Source organism: Protopterus annectens, chromosome 11.part0 (genome assembly GCF_019279795.1).
Source record: "Protopterus annectens isolate FY-2018-M chromosome 11.part0, PAN1.0, whole genome shotgun sequence".
NCBI lineage: Eukaryota > Metazoa > Chordata > Ceratodontiformes > Protopteridae > Protopterus > Protopterus annectens.
In genome coordinates, this window is record NC_056745.1 from 301869406 (window position 1) to 301894332 (window position 24927).

Sequence of the window (24927 nt, forward strand, 5' to 3'; positions counted from 1 at the left end):
CGCACCCTGACTTCAGCGGCCTTTACTCTGAGGTCCCTGAATTATTTTGCACATTTCACCAGACTACAGAGGGATCTGGTCAAGGAGCTCTCAGACTCCCTCTCAGGTAACCTACCTGAGCAGCTAGCCCAGTCGGTTAGCTCTCAGTTGGCTATCCTCACCTCGATTTCTAACTCGTCCATGAGGCTCATTTCATATGCGGCAAGGGGCGGGCAGAGCGGCAGGCACAGGCGTGGCTCTACGGAGACAAGCCTGGCTCCGTTTGTGTCATTTCGCGGAGGCCTTCAAGTCTTCCTTTGCCGACGCTCCCTTTGATGGGTCCTCTTTGTTTGGACCCAAGGTAAAGACACTCTTACCCGCTGTGAGCAAGAGGGAAAGACTTTATCTGCCGTGGGAGCACGTTATTCCACTCCCTTTCGGCCTTATCCCAAGGCTAAAAGAGGAGGGAAGATGTGGTTCCGTAAATCACAGAAATTCTTTCCTCAACAGCAGGAAGATTCCCCTTCCAGAGGCAGAGGACGGGGAAATTTTTCTGGGAGACGCCGTCCCAGAGGCGGCAGAGGCCCCCGCAACACTGGAGACCGCGAGTCCTTTCGTGGCTCTTCAGCCTCCCACACTCCATGAGGGATTGCCCGGCTGTGCTGCTCCGGAGCCAGTCGGGTGCCGTTGCCAAGCACCTAAAAGCCTGGGAGTCTATTACTCAGGACAGATGGGTGCTTCGGATTATTGCCGGAGGTTACACCATTCCCTTCACACACACACCCCCACCGTCCAAAAAAATCCCGGACCCGCCACCCAGTCAAAGGGAAATTGCAGCCGTAGAAGCTTCAAAGCTGCAAGAAAAAGGAGTCATCCAACCGGTCCCCACAGACCAGATCGGATCCGGAAATTACTCCAGGTTCTTTTTAGTGCCAAAAAAGACAGGGGACCTGAGACCCATTTTGGATCTCAGCAAACTAAACCAGTCCGTCATGAAGTCCAAATTCCGAATGGTCACTTTACAATCCATTCTCCCATTGTTGGAGAAAGATGTTTGGATGTGCTCCATAGATCTCAAGGACGCCTATTATCACATACCGATACATCAGGCGTCCAGGAAGTATCTGCGCTTCAGCCTGGGAGACAGTCATTTCCAATTTTGTGCACTGCCCTTTGGTCTCACCACAGCCCCCAAGGTGTTCACCAAGTGTTTGGCAGTAGTGACTGCTCACCTGAGGAGTCTCGGATTCCAAGTGTTTCCCTATCTGGACGACTGGCTCCTGACTGCCACCACCAGGCATCTACTACTAGAGAACCTACAAGCCACCATCTCCCTGGGTGCTTCCCTGGGAATTACATTCAACTGGTCAAAGTCTGTCTTGCTGCCTTCTCAGCGCATAAGATTCATAGGAGCAGAGATAGACTCAAAATTAATGCGAATCTTCCTTCCTACCGAAAGGATACAAACATTACAAGGTCACGTCCGAGCCCTGCTTCTAAGATCCAAAGCCCCAGCCAGGATGGTCCTGCAACTTTTAGGTTCAATGTCTGCCACGGTTCTCCTAGTTCCTCTGGCAAGATTGCACATGAGGATTCTTCAGTGGCTGTTATCGACACAATGGTCTTTTCAGGATCTCCCCCTCAATCATCACATACTGATTACAGAAACGTGCAAACGGGACCTCCGCTGGTGGCTTCTGCCATCCAATCTGAATCAGGGAAGACCTTTTGTTATACCCCTCCGTGGCCACCTTGACAACGGATGCCTCCCAGACGGGTGGGGGCATTGTCTGGGCAGGTCGGTTCAGGGTTCTTGGCTTCCAAACGAAACATTTCTCCATATCAATGTGTTGGAAATGAGGGCTGTACTTCTGTCCCTACAAGCCCTCCACAAGTTTCTCCCTCAAGGCATTATCGCTATCCACACAGACAACATGTGGGTGGTCTGGTATCTAAACAAACAAGGAGGGACCAGATCTTACCCCCTTTGCAGAGAGGCCATGAGGGTGTGGGAATGGGCAGTGGCTACCAACCGCTTCCTGGTAGCGACCCACATTCCAGGAAAATCCAATGTATTGGCAGACAGACTGAGCAGGACTATTCTCTCTCCTCACGAGTGGTCCCTGAACTAAACAGTAGCAGCTCAGATTTTCAAAAGATGGGGGATTCCGTGCTGCGACCTGTTTGCAACACCACAAAACACGAAGTGCAAAGGTTCTTTTCCTTGACCCCGTCAAGGAGAGGCAGCTACGGATGCTCTAGTCCAACCTTGGCCAACAGGACTGCTTTATGCTTTCCTCCGGTTCCACTCCTCCCCAAAGTCATCCAGAAAGCTTCCCAATTGGGGTCCACAATGATTCTAATTGCTCAGATATTGGCCTCGTCAGGTATGGTTCCCCTACCTACAGAAATATACTCTGGACGGTCCTTGGTTTTGGATCTAACTCCGACCTTCTGGTTCATCAGTCGGGACAACAGCACCAGTCCCTTCACACTTTGAAATTAACAGCTTGGCTTCTCCACTTCCGACTTTAGTCAGAAATCACACCTTGGACCCGGAAGTTATTCACATTTTATCTTCAGCCCACAAACCCACCACTAAGAAATTGTATCACAGTAAGTGGAAGAGGTTTGCTATCTGGGCTCAACTCAGAGGCTTAGACCCTATTACTGCCCCGATACCAGAGGTCTTGAAATTTTTAACATCCTTGTTTAATCAAGGATCTTCAGTCTCTACTATTAAAGTCCAACTAGCAGCTATCTCCAAATTTCACGAATCCATAGACCCACCATTGATGAGCAGCAGATTATGTAAAACTTTCATGAAAGGTGCTGTGCTTTTAAGACCCCAGTTTTTCATCCTGCGCCTCCGTGGGATCTTGATTTGGTACTTCGTGCCTTAACATCTTCCCCTTTTGAACCGGCTGCTACATGTGAGTTGAAATATCTGTCTTGGAAAACTGCCTTCTTAATTGCAATTACCTCTGCAAGAAGAGTTTCAGAACTTCAAGCCCTATCTATCAAACCACCGTACTTGATTTTTCACAAGGATAGAGTATCACTTAGGCCTAATCCATCTTTTGTTCCAAAAGTTTGTTCTAATCTCTGTCTCCAACAATCTCTAGAGCTACCAGTTTTCTTTCCAAAATTTTCAAACAAAGCGGAATACACCTTGCATACATTGGATGTTCACAGGCAATTGCGCTTCTATCTAGACAGGACTCAACAAATTGCAAAACCAGATCAATTGTTTGTGTCCTTTTCAGATAATAAACTGGGTAAAACCATCACTAAAGCTACTATTGCCAAATGGATTAGAGATTGCATAACTCAGGCTTATTCCTCTTCAAATAAGCAACTTACAACATCTGTCAAATCTCACTCTACTAGAGCTATGGCTACCTCTATTGCATTTCATTCCAAGCTCGCTATTTCTGAGATTTGTGCTGCGGCTACTTGGTCCAACCTGCACACTTTCATTTCCCACTATAAATTGGATGTGGCATCTAAAGGGCGAGCATCATTTGGTTCCACGGTACTCAGGAGTGTTTTCCAGTGAGCCACCCAGGATTTAGGTGCTAGGGACACTGTCCCATCAGTCAGAATGTAGGCGAGATAGGATCACATAACATCTTTTAGTTATGTACTCACCATAACTTCAGATGTTTGGGATCCATCTCTACATTCCTAATACCCACCCTCCTTCCCCCTGCCTTGGAGATCAGAAGAGATTGAACGGTTTGAGTTCTACTGTTTTTATCTTGTATCATCTGTCGATGTTATATAAGCAGTGCATGCGTGTGTGCATGTATGCGGACAAACTAGATCTGGGGGACTGGTAGTGGTGCATCCTGGGATATAGTAAGCTCAGCCAATAAGAGACTTCGCTCTTTGGCATAAGCGTGCCGAGTCGGAGCCGAGGGATCGGCTCCGAACTCATCAGTCAGAATGTAGGCGAGATGGATCCCAAACATCTGAAGTTATGGTGAGTACATAACTAAAAGTTTTCTTACCTTATCAGATGAATTATGAATGGACCTATGGCATGGTTAAAATTGCCTATGGCATGGTTAAAACTGAAGCAGTAAATTACCAATGTGGAAGGTGCTGGAGGACCACACCAGAAGAAAACTCAAATGTATGTTTGGCTTCGTAAGCAGTGTCCCAGAAATTGGCTTAACAGTCAAAGTCTTGTTAAGGACTATAAAGCTTAGAGAAAAGGGAAATATTGCAGACCCTGAGGTTGCAGTACCAAAGTCTGCAATAAGGCATTCTAAAGCAAGCAATGGAAGCAGCAGGCTTTGAAGAGCGAATGAGAGAGCAGTATAAGCCAACCAATGGGTGAGGAGACTAAAGTTGTCACGCTACTAAGTGTTAAACCAGCAAATGGGAGCCCTTCTCTCCATGAAACCAAGAAGATGTTTATTTGAATGAATTAAGTGTCCAAGTGCAACTGCTGCAGAGGAGACCCTGAGCAGAAGGGAATGGAGGGGTCCCTTCTTTTACTTCCATCCCACTGAAGAAAAGGTAAAAGACTGACTATGTTAAGACAAAAAGCAAAGCTACTTCTAGAGAGAGTACCCTAGGCTGGGATGCCAAACCCCAGCAGGGGGTCAAAGGATGGTACCACAAATGGAAATCTGAAGCTTCAAGGACCTTCTTGAGAAGATGGAGCTACTAGAAAGAGTTTGGTTCACAGATGAACACCACTTGACCCAAAGACCCAATGACATGCAGGCCCATCAGATTTCAAGTTCAACTCTCCTAAAATGTAAGAAAGCCCTTAAAGTGGGAGACACAGAGAAGGAACATATCCAAAGGAATGGTCAACAAAATACCATGGAAAGAAAATGAAGCTCAAGCATAAAGACATCTGCAACTGCAGCAGCACCTGTAACTGATGAAATGAGGCAGTACACAATACTGCTCTGTTAAAATAAGACGTGTTTTCACTTGGAGGCCTGAGCTGATGGCTTTCCAAAAGTTTCATGTCCCCCGAGTTGAGCTCTGAGCTGGAGCAAGTAATTGCCCCAATCAAGGGGTACCATCTTTGACTAAAGCAAAGGGAATGTCCTTCACCATTCATGGACTGTAAGACCAAATACATATTTAAACTTGTCCATCAAAAAGTAGAGGGAAAGAGAATGATCTTCCCTTCAGAACTCTAATGAAATGTGGAATCAGTGAGAGTAACCAGAAAATATACAACCACCACCACCTAAAACTCCTAATTTTCAACTTGCTATACTGTGCTGGAGAAGGGAAGTGGTATAATCCTGATAGCAGCAGAAGGGCTAGTCTGAAGAGTGCTTAACTTCTGGATACTCTGTTTAACTATGGTCCCTGAAGATGCAGCTCCAGGAGAAGACTTAGCAATGTGGTTCACACTACCCAGAAAAAATGTCAACTACTGAACTACTGAAAAACAGAAGCCCAATCAACCAAATTAAGACTACACACAATCAATCACTACACACAAAGGGGCACTGGTCTCACTTGGTCTCTTCGTTTAATAAGGTAACACACTGTGAACTGACTGCAGTGCCAAAAAGAGAACAGAGGCTCCAGATGAAACTAGACACAATGGAATAATATCAGTAGTACCCACCTTAGCTCTAAATGGACAAAACCCCCTGCCAATGACTAAAACTAAAAGAGTGCCTAGGCAAGAAAATACCTATAAGCAAACTTTTAGACAGCAACATAATGGGTCCCACTCATGGTTCACTGGTTAATGTCATCATGGGTCTCACTGCATGGGAATAACACACTGAGGTAGGTCTGCTGCCACAGACTTATTCCACAGTAATCCATATATTCTCAGACATAATACCATAGCATCATGAAGAATATTACTGCATTCATGCAAGCCCAGAGAATACAATCAAGTCTCAAACCATGTCCATATTTATGCTGTCATATGAACTCCTGGGGCTACTCAAATGACAGATGCAGCTAGCAATGGGACAGCACAGGTTTGCATTGAAAAAGACAATAAACTGTGCAGGAACCAAGTAAAGCATCTTGAAAACACACTGTAGTCCCACGAGACCAATACGAAGTAAAGGGATATCCCTGCATTAATGCACCCTTAGGAATCCCAAGCCAGGGCTACACGAAGCCAGCCTCCCTCCTTCCCAAGGGTACTCACAGTTCTCTTTCCAGGATTTGGCCTCAACAGTCACTTGGGAATATTAAAGAGCAACCCGCTGCAGAGAGTGGTATCCAACTCCACTAAACAAGAGGAAACCAAAGGGAGAATCCTGGTCATTAAGCTGTAAGATCACAAGACGTAAACACTAAACAGTTCTCCTGCAAGAGCATAGAGGTATGGGATCCAAAGAGTCCCTTCCATATAATAGGGATGTTGAGAAGAACTAGAACCAGATAAAAGTACCCCTCTCATCCTGGACAATGTACTGGTCTCTACCATTATGCAGAAAAACTGGACAGCCACTAACTGGCCTATGCTATGTGGATTATAACAGCCAGCCATCTTTGAAAGCTTCAGGGCAACTTCCATGTGTCCAAACAGTTAGGCAGCTCAAGCTGAGCTGGATAAAACACTAGTTTGGGAGCTAAGCCCTTCAGGACTTTCATGCCAACTGAGAGGGAGTATAAACCCTGACATAATATTGTTAGGAACAATAAAGAAAAAAACAAGATGTCCACACACCAGTACCAAAAAACAAGGGGAATGGAGGAATTGAGTGGCTACTGCAACAGTGACCATTCAAACATCTACTGTTATGTAAAGTCTACTTGCACAACTATACTATGTTCTTCTTACTGATTACTTCTGCAGTAGTCTAAGCTATAAAAATAAACTACCATAGCTTAGAATAACTGGGAGGTGGAAGGGGAAGGGTCCAAAAGCCCTTGGAGAATGGTACCAGCAAAGTCTGATCTAGACCTGAAGAAGGAATCCAGCTTGTACTGCTTCCTAGAACACGTAGAAAAGATAAAGTTGTTGCTTCTAGAATACTTCCAGAGTCCAGTTCTTTCCAAAAAGCCACAGATGAAGTCTTGGCTTTAGAAGATTGTGTCTTGACCCTGCTTGCAACAGTTTTGCTGTGGTGAGAAAAACAAAAGGTAGCAACCTGAGACAACCATTTGGAAATAGTCTGCTTTGATGAAGGTTATCCTTTCTTCCCACCTTCACAAGAAATGAATTACTGATCCGAGGATCTGAAAGATTTAGCTCTGTCAAGACAGTACAAAAGTTATCGGAGTACACTCAGGATATGGCATATCCTTTCTCCCTCATTTCTAAGAAAACAAAGAGATGGACAGTGGCTTAAAGTAAACTTGGCTGCCACTTTGATTATAAGAAAGATTAGTTTTCAAAGAAATCCTGACTGTGGAAAATGAGACAGGGCTGACTCACCACAAGAGCTTGCAACTCCAATGCTCTTTTTGCAGAGGTCAGAGCAATCAGTAAAATGGTTTTCCAGGTTAAGAATCACAGGTCAGCTAGAGTAGCTGGTTCAAATGGAGTAAATGTCAGCTTTTCTAACACAAAAGTAAGATCACAAGGAGGGGGCCACCCATTTTCTTGGAGGCCTCTTGTACAAAACCACTGTCAAATACATTTTAATATGAGAATGCATTGAAAGAAGAGGACCCACGAGCAGACGTGCTGAAATGGACAATAAATGAACCTTGATGGAGGAGTAAGAAAGGTAATCAGAAAGTAGCTCACACAACTATAGTAAGACCAGAGAACTACCACCCCTGAATGGTTACTGGTTATACTGCCGGTACCAGCTAGGATACCTTTTCCATTTGCGAATATATGATTTTCTAGTAAGAACCTTTCTTGTTTCTTTTAGTACCTGCTACACATCCTCAATAAACAGGTGCCTAAAGAAATTAAAGACCCTATCATCTAGGCAGTCAGTTGAAGTTGACTGGGGTTGGGGTGTATCAAACATCCCTGATCTTGTGTGAGTAAATCCAATCAGTGAGGAAGCTTGTGGTAATTGCCCATGGCCATTTCTAAAAGAACTACTGTTGCCTGGGCCAGAAGGGAGTCACTATCTTGAGGGATTCCTTCTGAGCCTTCAGAATTACTCTGGATATCAGTGGAAAGCGTAGAAAAGTATACAGGAACATTCCTGGTCAAGGAAAGGAAAAGGCATCTGTCTTCCAGACTTTCTTGAATAGAGTCCTAGAGCAGAATCGTGCCTGTGGATTGTTCAGAGTGGAGGTAAAACACATCTACTTGAGGAACTCTCCAAAGGTGGATCAAATCTTAAAAGATCCTCTGATTGTGTGGGTCTTCCCTTGACATACTTAGCTTTTCTGCCACACAATTTTGCTCCAAAAGAATGTAGGGTGCCTATAGAGTGAGACTATGGTGTGAAGCTATATCCCAAGCTAACCAGGCTAGTCTGACTGTGATGTTGCATGCAAACACTTGCAGAGGTCCCACAGACCATACATGTTTGAGAGAACAAACATTTGTAGCAGCTAATATCGTTTATGTTTGTGTGATTTGGTTGTTTTTGCTCCAAAGACTCTGCACTTTTATACCCAAAGACGCATCGTCCCATGAAAATTCTGACATGTCTGTTGTGACTGTGCTGGAGCTAGAAAGGACAATGGGATACCTGGAATCTGAGAAATTTGGTGTCTCCCCACCAAGTCTCCCTTTCCACAAATCACAAAACTAGAATTTGAAAAGTCAGGGGATGCTAATGCTGGGACCAAATAGGTTTCAGGTAGCATTGGATTTTTCTCATGTGGAGTCTTCCAAGACATATCATGAACATCATAGCTACCATGAGACCTAGAATCTTGAGGAACTCCCTTGCTGAGACGGTAGCCTGAGAGGAAAAACCCAGGTACAGATCTAAATACAGATTTTTTTTCCGCAGAAGAAAAGCTGTTTGAATTGAGTTAATCAGGAGACACCCCAAGAAAACAATCTTTCAAGGAGGTAGTCAGAAAAGACTTATGTAAGTTCTCTTAGAATCTCAACTTGTGGAGGAGATCCCATTCCCAAAAGAGAGAGATTCCTGACATTTTGAAAAAGACTCTGTAAAGATAAGAACCATCATCTAAATATGGAAACATGTAAATACCTTGCAGTCAGCCCTAGGCTATCATAGGAACCAGACAATCTTCATAGAAACCAGACAATCTGTACACACCACTGGAGCAGCAGATAGACCACTGGGTAAGGCAGACAGGTGAATGTTACCTAGGAACAGAAGACTAAGAAACATCTGAAATCTGGATCAATAGCAATGTGGTGATTTGCATCTTATAAATCTAAAACTCAAATGAGGAATAGGAGATAAGTTACGACAAGACAACATTTTTAACTATCACCATCACACAAAAAAAAAAGATCCAGAACTGGTCCCCAAGATTCTTTCTTTCTTTGGCACTAGGAACCATCCTGGAATAAAAACCCTTCCTTCTAACTGAGGAAGAGAAGGAGGAGGGACAGCTTCCATCACCCCCCCAAGAAAGCACATGATGAATGGCAGTAGAAAAAAAAGACGAGTCTGTTAAGTCTGGTGAGGAAGAATTCCCCTAAAAAGGAAGAAGAAATTCCCACTGCCATCTGTAGCCTTAACAGATTATTGTCAGAACCCATCTGTCTAAAATTAACTGCCACTAAAGAGAGAAACTGTGGTTCAGACTTTCTAGATGGATTAAAGAACTGTCAGGGTTTGGGTGTAGAAATCCTTCATAGAGTAATTTGTTCAGACTTATTATACTGTCCTTTATTCTAGGAGGCTCCCTGCTTTCTTTCTGGAACCTCCATGACATTGCTTTGTAAACATTTGCTTACCAGCAGCTTGCTGGGACTGTTTATTTTGCTTTTTAAAAAAGTTGTGGAGGGAGCACTGAATCCCTTAGCAAATAGATTGAAAAGTCTCAGGGATCTCTTGAATGAGCTTTCCTCTCTTAGCAAACTTTTAATGATCTCTGCAGCAGAAGGTCCAAAAACTACTAATCTATCCAAAGAAGAATTTAAAATCTCATTTTTGACAACCTCTGGAAGGTTTTGAGAATGCAGCCAGACAAAGCTCATCTTAACAGTTCCTGCGTCAGCAGCCGTGGAGGTGCATCAGGAGAATCATAAGCACATTTCAAACAGTGAATAGTCACTTAAGGCACAGGAGGCACTCAGTTAAACAGAGCAGATGTCAAAATATTCCTCATGTCCTCGCAAGAGGCAAGCATAAACTTCAACATACAAGTTGACAGTTACAAATTCTAAAAAGAAGTGTTACAAAAAAACACACTTCTCCCCCAAATTTATCATCGCCCTTCCCATACTTCTCAGAAGAATGGGGATTAGTATCAACCAAATGTTTAACAGCAGCTGGATCAAATCTGGCATGAGTGTATAAAAACTGAAAAGACTGAGGCATTTTATATAGTTTTTGGGAGGGTAGCAGGCTTGCTGTCAAGGAAGCTGCAGGTTGTGATAATAACATCCTCCAAAGCAGATAGAAGAGGAGGAACAGGAGTAGCTTCTAGATATTCCAGCTGTAACAAATCACACTTTCTGGGGACTGACAAACATGACCGTTTTCCTACTGAAACAAATGATTCATTCTTGAAATCGTTTCAGAAAAAGAAAGTCCTTCAAACATACTGATCTAAGCCACACTCTCCTCAAAATCTGAATTAGAATTCTGTGCAGACAACACATAATCTGTGCTTTGAGAATCATTTTGAGGTTCAAACTCTTGAATCTCTTCAGAAAATGAAGAATCTATTTTTCTTTTACCTGAAACAGACATACAGTAATGGTCAACAGCCAACACTAACCCCTAAGCCTAGCCCAATAAATTAGTCCTAATCGGGGTAACTGAGACAGAAAGGATATGTTTAAGTTTTCCATTTGGCAGAAATTTCTGAACAGACAAACCCACATTTACTGGCAGAAACATCCCAGAAGATGGGCACAGCATTCTGGCAAAGCACAGTGGCATTTTCTGCTTCTTTTCCCAGGACTGACAGGAGTTCTCTCTCTTGCCCACCAAGAACACGCCAACAACTGCAGAGGATATGTATAACTTCCAATTCTATGGTGGCTGTAAGGACTACGCCAGCAGGACCCATGGAAAAAGATGATTAGAGGAATCAGCTTTGGTTACAGCAGAGTCAATCACCGGGAGGGGGCATGTTATCAGCCTGCTTAACAATTTCTTTTCTTTTCGTGGTTGGAAGAAGATGGAACTGGGTAGGCTGTTCTATGGTTAAGCTGTAAAAGGTGTCAGATTCCCGGGAAAGCCTAACAGTAATAGTTGTTTAAAAAAAGGTAAGTTATAGAAAAGTAACTTTTTCCACATTAAAACACAGTAAAAAGCACTTTAAACAATTACCCCATCTTTTAAAAGTAAATAACACAACCTTTACCACCAAAATAAAAAGGGTCTATTTTATATATTTGAACGCTTAAAAGTTTGAATCACTAAAGATCGAACTTTAGTGATCGAACTTTCAAATGTTCAAATATATTAAAAATGAATATTTAAAACAAAAAAAGTTAAAGTAAAGGGTTTAAGCGGGGGGGGGGGGGCAAGCTCCCCTGCATCCCCCACACACCCCGCTACTTAAATATACCAACTCCGAGATCACACTTCAATGTGCTACAGTGCGGAAATGGAAAATGGAAAATCACCACATGATAAAAGTAACTAAACTCAAGGATGCTAAAAAGAGCATTTGCCTGTCAATCATGAAATTCAAGCTCGTTGGGTAAAGATTCAAACATCTTTAAGGGAAGCAGAGCTGTAAAAGCCAAACAAAATATATGTAACCTGTCTTTTTAGTAATTCACCCTATTTGAGTATACACCCTTAATTTCATATTCCACTGACAAAGAATCCCAAGCAACAGCTAAAATCCCATTTTCTTCTGCCAATTTATTCTACTGCCTGCTGACACCACAGAAGCAAACAGAATGGACTTTGTCTAAAGAATGAAGAGAATGCAGCAAGAAATGCCCATCAGAATACGTAAACCCAGAAAACATTAAAAGAAAATCAATCAAAAGTAAGGAAGGGCAGCACAATGTCATAGCAGTTAGCTCTGTTGCCACATAGTACTGGTTATGCAGTTCATTTCCCAGTTGGGGCGCCCCGTGTGAAGTCTAGATACTCTCCTTGCAATAAACATGGGTTTTCAGTGGGTGCTGTAATTTCTACACACATCTAGAAAACATGCTGTAATTTAACTGGTGATCGTCTAAACTGCCCTCAAGGGTAATGCAGTGTGGGGAGGAATGAGAGTGTGTGTGTGTGTGTGTGTGTGTGTGTGTGTGTGTGTGTGTCCATTCAGTGATCAGTTTTTCCATCTTTCAGTGAATACATGTATAGACGTCTACTCCCCTACAATCCTGGATAAAGTTGAGAATCACAGGAACAATGTACACTATGAATAGCTCCCATGTTGGCACCGGTTCAGCAGTAATGATATTAACTTCTTACTAATATATGAACAAGCTCTTGGCAAGTTGATGAGAAGCTAGATGTCAGAATCTGACATGAAAAAGGCCTAATTACCAGGCAGCTAAAACCTACTATATTTATGTTTCAGAAGCAGCATCATTTAATCCTGTCCTCTTCCAATGCATACTATCTCACAGCAAAACACTTAAGGAAAAAAAAAAACCTGGAAAAAAGAGGGGGAGGGGTGTACTGACCTGAAAGCAATCCTTACAAGATTATAATCATGCAATGTGTCACATGAATATGCTTCAACTGTTCCTGATGCACAAATGTTTTTTTTACCTATTAAAAACAGTTAATGAGACTTCTGACACTAGGATATATCTACAATGTAATGTCCTAGCTGAAGGCCAGTAGACACCTACAAATTTCAAGTGACTCTTCATTGCACACTTGATTTTTTTGGGATGAAGAAAAGTTGTTCTTTTCTTTTTTAAAGCCCCAAATTGCAGTTAATAACCAATTAAAATTTTCTAAATACAAGGAAAGTAAATGAGCTGGCAAGCAATATGTACTACTTTTAGAATAATACTATTTATTATATCAGTCTACCATACAATAAAACAGATGCTGAGCTCTGAATCTTAATATATTGGTCAAAATGATATGGTAACGTACAGCCCATGCTTTGAAACACACTGTGGAATACAGCCAATAATGACATTTTCTCTTGTTTGTATTGAATTACATGATGCTGCAGTAACACACACATGCTTGCACGGCTGTACAGCAGAAAAGAAAAAAGTATTTGCAGTTTAGTGCAGGAATAGTTAATTCACTGCTTCACTAACACATCTAAACAAAATACAATGGAGACATGGTTAAATAACACAGTCAAAAACATTCTTAGGTTTCTTTTAACAAGTTACTTGACTTGTAATGTCTATGCAATGTCTGGTGGACCCCAGCCATAAATAAAATATACAACAGAAGGAGGAAGCTACTACATGATAGAGCAAAATCCCAAGAAGGGAAGGCATCTCTGATCAGTACTAGCAAGAAACTACGATCCCTCATAAAATCATCTAAGGCCAGCATCGAAAGAAAAATTGCACAAGATGCTAAAGATAATCACAAGGCCTTCTTTAGTTATGTCAGGAACCTGGGTGGCAACTCCCAGATATGCTCTGAGTTAGTGCAAAATGACAAAAAATACACTGAACCCACAGACATTGCCAACATCCTGGCAGACAGGTTCAGTGCAAACTTCTCCCTCCCTTCCCCCCAAAAGAGCAAATGTCTATCCCAACAAAGTGTAGCCTCCCTGACATCACAGATGCACAGGTGAGAGCTGCCCTCTCCAAAGCAAAAAACACAGCATCAATGGGACCAGACGGTGTCCCGGGCTGCATCTTACATGAGCTCCAAGAAGAACTGAACCCTCACATAAAGTCACTGCTCAATCTCAGCCTTACTACAGGATATTTACCCAAGGAATGGCGTACAGCAACAGTGGTCCCACTCCACAAAGGTGGTGCCACAATGGACCCCGGAAATTATCGCCCTATAAGCCTGACTAGCCTGGTCTGCAAAGCTATGGAGCGTATCATCATGGAACTCATAAACAAAGACATTGGGAACCTCCAAACACTGGATCCTACCCAATTCGGCTTTGTTAAGGGCAGATCTTGCTTCTTGAACCTGGTCGACTTCTTTGAAACAGTCACCAAGGCCATAGATGAAGGGAAGGTAGTCCACACAGCCTACCTGGACCTCGCAAAAGCCTTCGACACAATACCCCACTCGGGCATCATAAATAAGCTCACTCGGGCATCATAAATAAGCTCACCAGCTTAAATATCAACCCCTATGTCACAAGATGGGTTGCAACCTGGCTCAGGGATAGAACCCACATGGTCAGAATTGCAGGTGCCATGTCAGACTCTAAACCAGTTACAAGTGGCGTCCCACAGGGCTCAGTCCAGGGACCTCTCTTGTTCGGTATATATTTCTCTGAGGTACAGGCTAACATGGGAGGACTATGGCTGACCAAGTTCGCAGATGACTGCAAACTGGGTGCCATAATCGACTCGCCGACTGACACAAGCATCCTCCAAAAGGGTCTCACAGAGACGGATAACTGATACCAGAGCCATGGCCTAAAGCTAAATACCAAAAAGTGCATAGTCATCCCCTTTGGGAAAAACAAAGTGCCCACAAATTACCACATAGGTGGTAATCCATTAAGTACGGAAGAAGTAATTAGGGATTTGGGGACCCAAGTAGTGTACTGCATTTAGAAAGTGGTTTGAAGAAATCACCCATTCCCAAACACTTATGGCCTTTCTGCACAAGGAGTAAGAATGGGCTCCTCCTTGTCTGCTTGACATACTAAGTTACTGACATGTTGTAGGTGTGCATTGCAGTAGTCCCCAGAGGGGGAATATCCTGAAAGGCTTGCAACGCAAGTATGACCGCTCTCATTTCTAGGACAGTCTGTCTAGGAAGTGATCATCTGACTAGATCCACCAGTGAAGAAAACGTTTGTAAATTAGGAACATATAGTGGCTGAAAGAGGATAAAATTAATCCTGATGGAGGGGAATGGAAATGAGAGCAGGTCCCACACCCGATTTCTTAATGATGTGATTCTTTTGGGGTTTTGCATGCTTGAGTATGTGAATTTTGACCTTTCGAGATTTTGAGGTTCTAAACTAGAACTGCCACAGAATTATCTTCTAAATCCTGATCTTCATCCTCACAGGAAGAGTCTTCTCTGTTACTTTAAAGGGATGGAAGATGGACGAACAGCAAAAGGAGCAGCCTAAAAGTATTGAGGGGGCTTGAGAGACATAACAGCTTTAAAGAGCCCCTATGTAAATTTGTGCCTTTCCTCCCAAGAATTCCTTTTTTTCTGGGTAGGCAAAGTGTGTTTGGTCTTCTGCTTTTTCTTCAATGGAATGCCTGCCTGACTGCCTGAAAAAAAAAAAAATAAAAAAATAAAAACACTCAGAGCCCAGATAGACTTAAATCAGGGAACCAGGTACCTTCCCCCTCTAACTAAAATTTGAGGATATTAGCCTCCAACAGGGTCAAGATAGCACTAATAGTGAACCTATGACACACATGTCAAAGGTGACATGCTATGACGTTTTGGGTGACACACCAGTAACACCCAAATTACCAAAGATACTGAATGAACAAAAATACAAGAAATATGAGACTGTGCACTTACCTATTAAAACTCAGCAACAAAAAAGCTATTAACTGATGTTAATAAAATCAAATGCAATGTAGTCCATATTTTTTCAGTTGAATTTAAAATTACTACTAAAAGCAGGGTAATTTATTGGTGCACTATTTTAAGCCCAATTATCACTGCACATATCATTTTCTCTATTGTAAGTCACTGATTTTTATTTTACATTTATAATACATGGCAGCGCACAATTGGACTGTATTTTTTTAAATAAATGAATATGTAAAGAATTGTTTCTCTTCTGTTCGGTTGGGGGGGGGGGGGCATGATAGGCATTTCCAAATTTTTGACACACCAAGCCCAAAAGGTTCACCATCATTGAGATACAGGAAGCAACTGTAGGAACCAGATGGTCACAGGAATCCTCATGAGATACAACAGAGACATCCGGGACAGGATGAACAGCAGAAGCCCTCTTAGACTTTTTTTTTTTTTTCGATTTCGATTGCAATCCCAGTGAAGAATTTGCCCCCTACAGTCATATTTCTGTCTCTTCGATAACATGTATGATAATTAAGAAGAACAATAATAAAAGGAGGGGTCATCAACAAGGTACTTATCTGCTCAATAGCTAGGAAGCTGTACACACAGCATGTATCTCACAGACTCAAGAAGCAAAGTTCTGAATTTGGGCTGGTGTAAGGGAAGGTAATTTGTTCCTTATGTACCTCCCACCTTTGGGCTTAAGTCATACTTCAAACGTACAGCATCAAAAGTAGGAACCCAGGCTTTTGGCATGCTGACCAGATGAACAGCTATCCTTGGCAGGATGTCCCAGTTAGTCAGTAATACTGCAACAGTGGTCTTGGAAGGACATCTACAGATACATTATGAACATACATTGCACTCACTCTCAAACGCACACACATACAAATCCAGAAAGATAGACAAACAGACAGACATGACAGACACACAAGCAAACAAAAAGCACACAAGTATCACTAAATGTTACCTGTGCGCTGTCTGTATCACGGATTCCTAAAACAAAAGGATTTTCTTTGGCAATCAGCTTTGGCCTGGCACCTGTGCATATGCAAAGTTTTTCATAAGAGTAGCATCTTCCATCTTCAGTAAAAACTTTCTGTAATTTAAATCACACAAAGCAAATCAACTATTTTCCAAATAATGGAAATCTTTCTGTTCACAAACTATGAGCTCTCTAAGTCAATATCTGAATTATGTATGTATGAGACCCAAAACATAAGAATACATTTTGAAAAGACAGCATACAACTACAGAATCAAATAATTCTGACTTTTAGAAAGAAAGTATAACAAAATGTCAGTAAAATAAAAGCTGTTATTTTGACAAATAAACCTGGAGATTCTGTTTACACATAAGTAATGTCCAGAATTGTGCCCCATATCATTTTCCAATTCATAAAATATTCTCTGGAACTTTGTGTTGAGTTAAAGGTGTTTGCATATCTTCTGTTAACACCAAATGCATCAACTAGAACAGCTTTTAAATCCAGCCAGCACATTTCATTAATACTGACAGAATTGAAAAGAAAGCTTTGCTTTCCTTTTAAAAAATCATAAATTCCAAATAATCCTGGCATCTGTGATAACTGAGTTAATAATACTGCGACATTCTTCAATTTCATACTTCTGTCAAAGAATTTACTCAACTCCAAAAATATAAAATACATCTGTCCCTAATGAATCACAGACTGAACATACTCCATTTATATAGTTAAATTAAGTAACCAGTTTTGAAGGGGAAGAACAGGCATTACAGCAAGTTACACAATGAGTACAACAAGACTGAAAAGGCAATAAGAGTGTATGTTTGTTTCCAGACTTGACACAAACAGGAAGAGGCTGATGAGATGAAATTTATCTGTGCAACGGAAAAGTGGAAAACATTTATCAGAATACTTTATTATGTGTATATGTGTTCATGAGGTTGGACACTCCTTGGAAAAAGCACTAAACAGCAATCCCAAAATTTGTATATCATTTCTTAAAATGCCTGCCAAAACTGCAGGTTTACTCAAGGATGTTTTGATTATATTAGCTGTAGATGTGTAACTAGTGCTTTGAGCAAATCTGCCCAGCCAAATATCTACAATGGTCTAATATATCAAGAAATCTCAAATTCTTCAACCAAGGGAATATTTATCCATATGTTCACTATTTAGCAAAATTACGTTATGACACACTAACACGCAAAAAGGGTATCGACCAAGCCTAATATTTTAACAGCTCCTCAAATGAAGCTGTCACAAAATTTCATATTTTACTACCTGAATCTTCCCATCTGCTACACAGTAAGAAAAAAAGAGGGTTAAAATATTTTGATTAAAATTGCTCCATTTTCTCACCAAAGTTAAGGAAAAATAATTTTGATGATGAATCTGTTTAAACATCTAATTTTCGGAGAAATAATCAGCTTTAAGCAGGAAATGACTTGATCTGCAATAGCACGGATGCAACAGGAGAACATAGAAGGGAAAATATAACAAAAAATGGTACAATTCTGAAGTTATGATAATATTTGATATGAAAGTTCAGAAAAATGAAATTACCCAAAACATACAATATAGAAAGTTCAGCCATACTTAACAAAAAGGTAGTCAGGGAACTGGGCACTTAGGTTATTGGCTCCCAATCCCAATCATGTGACAACTGCAGTCAGAAAATTCTACTTAATACAACTGATAGCCGAATGTATTTCATTCGGATCCAAAGAGGCTATTATTCTCCTTTATTCAAGCACTGATCGGATGCACTATAGAATACAACTCAAAATTTGGTTATGCATCTCACGTGACATATCAAACTCAAAAAGCTCCAAAACGTTATCTGATCTTAAAGAGGAAAACAGAAAGCCCTGTGTCTGTACTCTGACTTATTAACTCCTGAAGAGGGGGGATTTGTACCATTAGAGATCAAGTGGCCTTTGTCCTCCACTGTCTCAGATCTAAACCTTCATCAGCAGATAAACAGAATGTGATTAAGAGATTGCGTCATCAGCCAGCAACTCTGCACGTTAAAATGTGATCCAATATCTTCATGCAAACTAAAGCTAGATGACTGGATGGGTATTCTCAAGTTTACACCATGACTAAATTGCTAAGTCTCAGGATGTAGAAACCAAACCACCAGTGACCAGAGTGGAGAAAACACCACAAGGAACAAACAACCCACTCTGTGCTGTTGCCGAAAAAAAATCCACAGGCATGAAATGATCCAAAATATTGGTAAAAACACAGGTTTATTACTCCAGCCAGTCAAAGCAGTAAAATAGCTTAAAAACCATACAGAATAAATAGAACACAACTATAGTGTATCCAACACAGTCATTCGCTTTCAAACTGCTCTAGGACTTCTTCAGAACTGTGTTTGCTAAAACCCACTCCCTCTTTTATACTGACAATTAACTACTTAAAATTTAAATCATGTTAACCCTACAGAATCTGTTAAAAAGTGTGTAGTAAATTTTAATATTTCTGTAAATGAAAGAAGTGTTGTTTACTGAACTAGGTTCTTTTTTATTATATGTCTTCGCAAGAACATTATACTGAGAGGTCTGAGGGTACTAAAAATGCAGACATATGGTGACCAATATCCGGAGCTGCTCACTAAATGGCAGAGATTAAATTTGGAGGTGAGCAAAAATTATATTCATTTATTGCTAGAATTTTTTCAACCAGTTGAAGAACAGTTGATCGAGTCTATACTAGATCAACAAAAAGATATGTACTTCCATTATCCGAATACTTTAGTTGACAAAGCACTGTCTAATGTCCTGGATGGTGTAGAAGTGTTTGAAAGACGATTGTTGCAGCAGAAAAGGAACAAAATAGATAGGGATATTCAAGATTTTCGAGTCGGCCAAGTATTTACTTGGCCTAGACCTGGGCAAAACTTCACACCGGAAACTGGTAAGGCAACGAACAAGGCTACATATATTGACACATTGCAAATCGACCACAACAGAGGTCATGACTGATAAACAAATTGATCCAAATCTGTCAAATACACCTAAGGACACCCTTTTACCCAACATACATGCTATTTCTAATGAAGACAACTCTCCCTCAGGTACTATTTTGCAACCTCAATCAGTAGTCCAGCCCAAGACCAATAACTCAGTGGGATATAACCCAATTTTTCATCAAGGGCCTCAGTATATGATGGGTTTACCTGATTTCCCCCTTCCCATAGCCATGGAGAGGGGGGTCAGAAGGAATCGATCCATAAGCTGAGGGCGGCAAAAAAGGAAGTCATCAGAAGAAAGAACATCCAATCAGACTTTGAAGAAAATGTGGAACCAGACGAGGATTGTCTAGTTTGTAATATTTCTCATAGAGACTTGGACCCTGATGAGGTCAACGTACTTAATAAAGGACTTAGCTTTATTCCAACTACATATAGTAAGCTTACAGATGTATTAATAGATGTAAAAGTTTTTATTAGAAATGTCATGCTTTGTTATTAATTTGGAGACCATAATAATTTTCAGCATGGTCAAAATTTTAAGAGACCAAGCGAATATGTTCCACAGAGTCATCCCCATGTTGAAGCTTTTTATAATTTAGTTGAAGATGACCTGTATAAGGCTTAGGGTGACACGTATGTTAAGCATTCTAATAGGAAGAGATATAGCAATAATTTAAATTGGAATGAGAGGAAAGCATTACGTAGATTACAACAGGACGGTACCCTCGTCTTCAGACCAGCTGACAAGGGAGGGCCACTAGTGGTTATGGATAAGGCACAATATAATAAAGCCATGATTAATATGCTTAATGATCACAACTATTATGGCATTATACAAGAACAAGAAGTGGACGAGATCAAATATAAGATACATAATATGATAAATGAGTTAGTTATTAGTTTTAGTATTAATACTGAATTAGCAAAATTTTTGCAAGTTGATTATCCAATTGTACCACATATACAGGGTATTACAAAAATTCATAAAGATGGAGCTAATCCACCTATGAGACCTATTGTCTCAGGTAGGGGATGGTGCACCGTACCCTTCTCTTTATATGTAGAGAAATATTTGAGGCCAGTGATAGATAAGAATCAATTTATTTTAAAGAACACAAACAGTTCTTATTAGATCTCTATAAATTTTGTAATGAAGTACAATTGAATTCAAACATGATCTTTGTAACGTTGGATATACAATCCTTATTCACTATTATACCTAATGACCTGGGAGTCATGACTATCAAAAACTATTTGACTAGGCATAGTGAATATACAGAGAAACAGATAGATCTCATCTGCTTATTTTTAGAAATTATTCTGGAGAATAATATATTCATGTATGAACATAACATATACGTTCAACGTGATGGCATGGCTATGGGCACATCATGTGCCAATAGTTACGCCAACATGTTTTTAGCTGCCTGGGAGGAAGACAACTATTTGTAAACTCATGGCACCAAGAAAAAGTCCGCTTTTATCGACGGATTGTGGACGATGTCTTTCTGATTTGGGAGGGTACTACTGACGAGTTGGCTGAATATTTAGTATATATGAATAGCATGACTACATTCTTAAAATTCACGTCCCACACTTCCAGGACCAGAATTGAATATTTAGATGTCTTTGTGGAAGGTGTTATGGACACACATGTTAATACCGGAGTATTTAGAAAACAATGTTATAGAAATTCACTCCTTTATCGGCATAGTATGCATCCGAATTATATCTTCAGAAATATCATCAAAGGACAGAGTATGCATATTTCCTCACCTGAATGCAAGTAATGAAGGATATCAGCATGAGATTAATTTATTCAAACAAAGGTTAATAAAACGTGGCTATAAAGACTATGAGATCACAAAGGGGTTAGTGCACATTAATCAATTAAGAGAAGAAAGAGCAGAACCTTATTTTTCTGCACAAACTAGGTCTAACCTGCATTACGTTGATAGCACATGTCAGTTTACAAAAATACCTGTTTTTTTACAAGGGATGTGCAAGAAATAAGGGATTTAATTAGTAACCATTGGCGTATCCTTACTATGGATAACAAAATATTACAGATTATATGTGAGAAACCAAGTTTTTTATACAAAAACAAATCCAATCTCAAGAAATTATTGTGTTATAATAAGGACAAAATTATCGCAAGTCCATATAATGGCACCCATCCATGTGGTAGGTGCAATTATTGCACTTACATTGACATAGGTGACGCATCCAGACATGGGACAGAGTTTCAGATTTTACATTTCAGCATATTGTAGTACCTGTAATATAGTTTATTTAGCCACCTGTCAGCTATGCCAACGTTTTTACATTGGCAAAACTAATAGATCATTCCGTACCAGGATAAGCGAACATCTATATGCCATTAGAATTCAACATTTAACTAATGCTTTAGCCAAGCACGTTGTATCTATGGGCCAGGACCATACTTTTACTTCCATGGTTATTGATTATATACAACCCTCTATTAGAGAAGGTAACATACGTAACCATACAGAGACCAAAGAAATTAATTGGATTATGAGAATGAGGGCAGATAAGGAAAAGGGCTGAATGAACAAGCCTCTATTAAGCCCATTCTAAGAGCTAGACGTATTAATATTAGTTGATTTCATTATTTTTGTACATTTAACTCTTTCTACATTATTTATTTCTTTTTTCCTGATACTTAGAATATTTTATACATCGTTTATATTTTTATATGAGTAGTATTTATATGCATGTATTGTATATTAGAATTTTGGCATCTGGAGATAGTATTAGCTGGATACAGATTCTGAACAATATAATTAAGCCATTTAAAGCATTACTATTAAATCAATACATTCACTTACTGCATTTTAATTTAGAATTCAGCTGGGTTAAAGTTTTTCCCGCCTTTAGCCCACATTTTTTTCACACCAAAGTATGAAATATGTCATGAATGGTTCTTAGATAGGTTACACCATTGACCCTTAGTTTGTCAAAAAATTTCTGTGTGTCTATTGTTGTCCCTCAATTCCTTCATTTTTCATGCATCCTGCATATATAATATGGATAGACAAAATGCATTATGAGAGATCTTTATGGTTCGGACTCTGAAATAGCCAACAGTTAAATATATTATAGTTATAACATTGTGAGTTTTTATGTCTTTTATGTTATTTTATTATTGCATTATACTTTGTATAAAAGTTTTTTATGCTTCACGGTGGCTAATAGTAAAAAATACAGTTTTCCTCATTCGTTTGACCTTTAATATTATTGCTCTTTAGCAGCTACACAATGCATATTTAAATCTATATATGTGGCTATGTAGAGTTATGTACTTCATTGTCATGTAGATGTGATGCATCTTTAAATTATGTATTGGATGCTTCTATGATTTATGAATGAATTATATGGTTAATGAGATAAGGATATGTCTTATGCATATGCACCCCGGATGCACACTTTATTATTCCATGGATAGTTAGAGCGTATTGCATCCTAGCAGTTTATATAAATGTCATTCATTTTGCCAATGAGTTATTTGAGACCATTTGAATAATGCATTTTGTTATGAACTGAGAATACAATTAGTTTGCATAGCAGTCATTTTTAGATATGTTGCATCTAAAGATGTCATATTATAATGCATTGCACATTTTATCTTAGAAAATGCTTTTATACCTGACATACTTCTAATGCTAAATGCACATTGAAATATTCATCCTATGGTGATAGTATACTTATTATAAGTATACTATCTTAGAAAATGCTTTTATACCCGACATACTTCTAATGCTAAATGCACATTGAAATATTCATCCTATGGTGATAGTATACTTATTATACTGGTGGACTTTGTGCTAATGTCATTTATGTTTGATGCATATTTAGATGTGAAGATGCGAACGCTATATATATATATATATATATATATATATATATATATATATATATATATGTTTTTTTATAAGTATTTATTTTAAAACATTGTACATCAGGATATGATGTACCTTCCAAGTTAGGAAGGTACACGCATCTGACTTAAAGTCAGGGTATAACTTTTAATTGTTAATTGCATTTAATTAGGAGGTAGAACATGTGACTGATATATATATATATATATGTCTTAATTGGATGTATTTTTGAATTATAACGGTCTGACGAAGCTAACGTGAAAGCGCTTACCTACAGCATGCTTTATTTTAACAATAAAATATTCCGTTTTTAATTTATACGAAGTTTGTATGCCTAATAGTACATTTTTTACGCTTGGATTATCCGTATACCACAAGACAAGATCAAGTTGGCGCTTGAATGGTTCCGTGGTCACCTCTCTGTTTACCTACTTAGCCTTTGCAGTTTATTTTTATTTACAAGCCGAGAGGTGTTTGTTCCGCTGGGAGCTCTTGTGTATTTATATGATTTAAATTTTAATTAGTTAATTGTCAGTATAAAAGAGGGAGTGGGTTTTAGCAAACACAGTTCTGAAGAAGTCCTAGAGCAGGACGAAAGTGCTCGACTGTGTTGGATACACTACAGCTGTGTTTGATTTATTCTGTATGGTTTTTAAGCTATTTTACTGCTTTGACTGGCTGGAGTAATAAACCTGTGTTTTTACCAATACTTTGGATCATTTCATGCTTGTGGACTTTTTTGAGGCAACAGCACAGAGTGGGTTGTTTGTTCCTTGTGGTGTTTTCTCCACTTTGGTCACTGGTGGTTTGGTTTCTACAGTTTTATTTTACCAGTGGTGCGTGTTGCCAGACTAACAGATTTTTCAAAAAGTTGAAACACCAGGAATTTTCCTTTTTGACTGGGCAGGAAAATGAGTGATATTGGTATGCCTTCTGTGTTGGAAGAGAAAAAGAAGTTATGTAACCTACCATAACGTTCCATGTTAGTTGTCTTCATCTTGCCGTCTTTCTTGCTGGTTGGGATCAGAGCCGATCCTCGGCTCCGACTCGGCCATCTTCTATAGCTCCAGAGCTGTTTACTGGCATGAGACTACCCCTTATCCCATGATGCCTAGTGATAGCTACCCAGATCTCGTTTGAAATAGCTAACCCCAGACATTGCCAGAGAATAAACCTGTCCAAAACAAATAGGTTGAGTATACCTGTTATACTCTCTAAGTCAGTAGAGGAAACAACCAGAGAACACTCAGCCAGTGAAACCGGGACTCCTCTCGGTCCAATAGGACAGGGGGACGGAGGGTGGGATGCAAGAAAGAAGGCGAGATGAAGACAACTAACATGGAACGTTATGGTAGATAGACAACTAAACATAAAGAAGTTATGTATCTCGCCTTTGTTCTTGCTAGTTGGGAAAGCATCCCTAGC

The 24927-nt window shown here is 40.0% G+C and overlaps 1 protein-coding gene across 1 annotated transcript in view; it reads right to left on the reverse strand.

Moving 5' to 3' along the window:
- Window positions 1-24927, reverse strand: part of PYROXD1 (pyridine nucleotide-disulphide oxidoreductase domain 1) — a 940027-nt gene that overhangs the window by 663247 nt on the left and 251853 nt on the right. The window contains exon 4 of the mRNA XM_044087812.1: window positions 16609-16737. Coding sequence (XP_043943747.1) covers window positions 16609-16737 — 129 coding nt within the window. The remainder of the gene's footprint in view (window positions 1-16608; window positions 16738-24927) is intronic.